The sequence below is a fragment of the Poecilia formosa genome, unplaced genomic scaffold (genome assembly GCF_000485575.1).
Source record: "Poecilia formosa unplaced genomic scaffold, Poecilia_formosa-5.1.2 Scaffold2772, whole genome shotgun sequence".
Taxonomy (NCBI): domain Eukaryota; kingdom Metazoa; phylum Chordata; class Actinopteri; order Cyprinodontiformes; family Poeciliidae; genus Poecilia; species Poecilia formosa.
The window spans coordinates 2,493-3,562 of record NW_006802711.1 but is presented as its reverse complement, the minus strand read 5'-3'; the positions used below and the strand labels follow the sequence as shown (position 1 = coordinate 3,562).

General features: G+C 41.9%; 1 protein-coding gene across 1 annotated transcript; it reads left to right on the top strand.

Annotated features, from left to right (window-relative positions):
* Positions 1–5: 5 nt before the first annotated feature.
* Positions 6–671, top strand: LOC103133367 (melanocyte-stimulating hormone receptor-like; the record flags this gene model as incomplete). The annotated part of the gene is made up of 1 exon (XM_007545131.1): positions 6–671. A coding segment is annotated over one exon (666 nt), but the record flags the coding sequence as incomplete, so codon positions are not given.
* Between the last annotated feature and the right edge of the window lie 399 nt (positions 672–1,070).

Sequence of the window (1,070 nt, the reverse complement as noted above, 5' to 3'; positions counted from 1 at the left end):
TGTTCTGTGTCCCGATGCTCTTTGTATCTACCGGTACTTTTCAGAATACCACTTTGATTCTGGCTGCCATGTCACTGGAGCGTTATGTTTCCATTTTCTACCCTCTGCAGCGCCCGGCCTCCTGGCGCTCAGACCGTATCTGGATCATTATTCTGCCTCTGTGGATCATCAGCTTCATATTCCCCGTTATTGAGTTTTCCATCGGGAAGCACAGTCCCAATGTAGATGTCCTCTTTACAAACATGCTTTGCAAAAATACTGTTATTAACTCATCGCCAATCCAGGGACTGTATCGGCTTGCTGTCTATGTACTTTTCTTTGCAGTGGTGGGTGTTATCATCCTCTTCACCTATATGAGGATTGTGATGGAAACCAGAAAGATGCGGCAGGACAGAGCTTCAGTGAGCAAAGCCATGCACACCGTGCTGCTGCACGGCTTCCAGCTGCTGCTGTGCTTGCTGGCTTTTACTCTGCCTATCTCTGAAACTCTTATTGGGCTCCACACAAACTGGCTAGATGAGGATGTCACCTTTTTTAATTATTTCTGTTTCATTCTGATGCCTCGCTTTCTCAGCCCACTAATTTATGGCTTCAGGGATCAGAATTTGAGAAAGCACATTGGGAACAGATTCCTCTGCTGCTCAAAGAAAGACAAACCCTTTTTCAAATAGTGACTTGGATTTAATCTTGATAATGTGTTATATTCCTATACAATATTGGTTGGTGCAGGTCCTAAAGCTGGACAGATGCAACTCAAAGATGTTTTTTCAGAGTCACTGGTACCCATAAGACCCAAGGACCGCATTCTCTACTCTGCACTTAGACTGGGCTGGGAAACATCTTAAAAGGTTGACAATGTTGATGTTTTATAGTAATATCATTCAGTAATAATAATAAAAAACACTGGCAAAGATCATTTAACAAGATTCAGACCACAAACACTTCTGAACAGCTTTTAACCAGGTTTTTGACATTTTCACACCGCTAGGTACAGCTAACAGTTAATACAATGTTTCCCCAAAGTCATAAAATATACATGGATTTTTCAACTCTGAAATTGATGTATGATC